The sequence below is a fragment of the Austrofundulus limnaeus genome, unplaced genomic scaffold, assembly GCF_001266775.1.
Source record: "Austrofundulus limnaeus strain Quisiro unplaced genomic scaffold, Austrofundulus_limnaeus-1.0 Scaffold98, whole genome shotgun sequence".
Classification (NCBI taxonomy): Eukaryota; Metazoa; Chordata; class Actinopteri; order Cyprinodontiformes; family Rivulidae; genus Austrofundulus; species Austrofundulus limnaeus.
In genome coordinates this window covers 556,982-558,689 of record NW_013952500.1, presented here as the reverse complement: position 1 = coordinate 558,689, position 1,708 = coordinate 556,982, and the positions used below count along the sequence as shown (strand labels likewise).

Here is a 1,708-nt window from a genome sequence, read left to right as displayed (position 1 = left end):
ATGGGTCATGAAGCACCTTGGATAATCTCCAGAAATCAATTTAAAGGGTAATAAAATAATTACTGATGTAATATTTTCCCCCCTAACTATTACAAAAACACAACAAAGTATAAATAAGTATTTATATTTGTGTAAAAGCTGTTTAGATTGTCAAAAAGCCTGTGTTTTTAGGGTTATTAACAATGGTCGTGTACTCAGACCAGTAATATTTGGGGTCACAAGTTTTTGCCATGGATATTTTGTGGGTCAGAAGATGAAAAGTTTGGGAACCACTGGTGTAAAGTACTCCAAAGTGATACTTGAGTAAAAGTACAAGTATCTTACCAAAAATTTACTTTGGTAAAAGTTAAAGTCTCCTTTAGGAATATTACTTGAGTAAAAGTCTTAAAGTATCTGATATTTTTGTACTTATTAAAAGTAAAAGTATTGATTTAAAATGAGCAGTTAGGTTTTCTGTGATTACATTTATCAGGAGTTGACCTCAAAAAAATGCAGACATGAGTATGCTGTATTAAAATAATTAATTTATGTTAAATTTAGGATGCACTAGTCCAGCTGTTTCAGTTTATATACAGATATCAAGGCTGCACAAAACTTTTCCTCAAAATGAAAATCTATCCAAAGGCTGCGGTCAAATACATTAATATAATTCATGAAATACAAATACTTCTTAAGTACAGTCCTTTTATTTTAATGATTATGTCCTGCTGGAGTGTGACATGATTTGTTTGTGTAAAAACTAATACACTATCAGAGTTTTATATATTTATACTTCTCATTCAACCACAGTTAAATTCACTCTATCTAGGAGACACAGTTTATTTGGATAGTTTTTATTTTTTGCAATAACAAGCTGGGATAAAAACAAGCAAAAATGAAATAAAAGTAACAACCTTTACTTATTGCCTTTTAAAAAATATGAGTAGAAAGTACATATAAATGTGTGAAAATGTAAGTAGAGGTAAAAAGTAGGCAGAAAAATAATTATTCAAGTAAAGTACAGATACCCAAAAATTCTATTTAAGCACAGTAACAAAGTATTTGTACTTAGTGACTTTACAACTCTGTATTTAAGTTGCTTAAACTATMAAGTAGTTTGGAAGAAAGCCACTTTGTTCCTGCTTTATGTTCTTGAGTCGACTCTTCTAACTTTCTTTATTTTTTTATCCTTGACTTCAGGACCAAATTTGAAGATGAAAAGGCTGTGCAGGTTTTGTGACGTGCAGACGACCACCTGCGCAGGTAAAGGGACCTGCGAGGTGGAGTGCAACAGAACAGCCATCTGCGCCGMCGACGACGAAATCTGCGTCACCATCTGGTGAGTGTAGCTTCATGAACCGTGTTCCTGCTTTATAGCTTTAAGTCAATCGTTTTAAATGTTAATGAAGAGTTTGATTGTAGTAAAACTGTGGGGGCTGTGGAGGCTTTGGTGGTCTTCACTCAGAGGCTGCATGTTGGAGTCAAACATTCATTGTTCACTGGTTGTGACCCATAGTTACAGCGGGTAAAATAAGTATTGAACACGTCACCATTTTTCTCAGTAAATATATTACTAGAGGTGCTAATGACATGAAATTTTCACCAGATGTCGGTAACAACCCAAGTGATCCATACATACAAAGAAATCAAACCTAGGCCTGTCACGATAACAAATTTTGCTGGGCGATTAATTGTCTCAAAATTTATTGCGATAAACGATAATATTGCC

The 1,708-nt window shown here is 33.6% G+C and overlaps 1 protein-coding gene across 1 annotated transcript in view; it reads left to right on the top strand.

The window, feature by feature from the left end:
• The window catches only part of LOC106520852 (TGF-beta receptor type-2), a 36,133-nt gene that overhangs the window by 5,333 nt on the left and 29,092 nt on the right, over positions 1 to 1,708 (top strand). Inside the window, exon 3 of the mRNA XM_014013114.1 lies at positions 1,180 to 1,318. Within this exon, the coding sequence (XP_013868568.1) occupies positions 1,180 to 1,318 (139 nt within the window). The remainder of the gene's footprint in view (positions 1 to 1,179; positions 1,319 to 1,708) is intronic.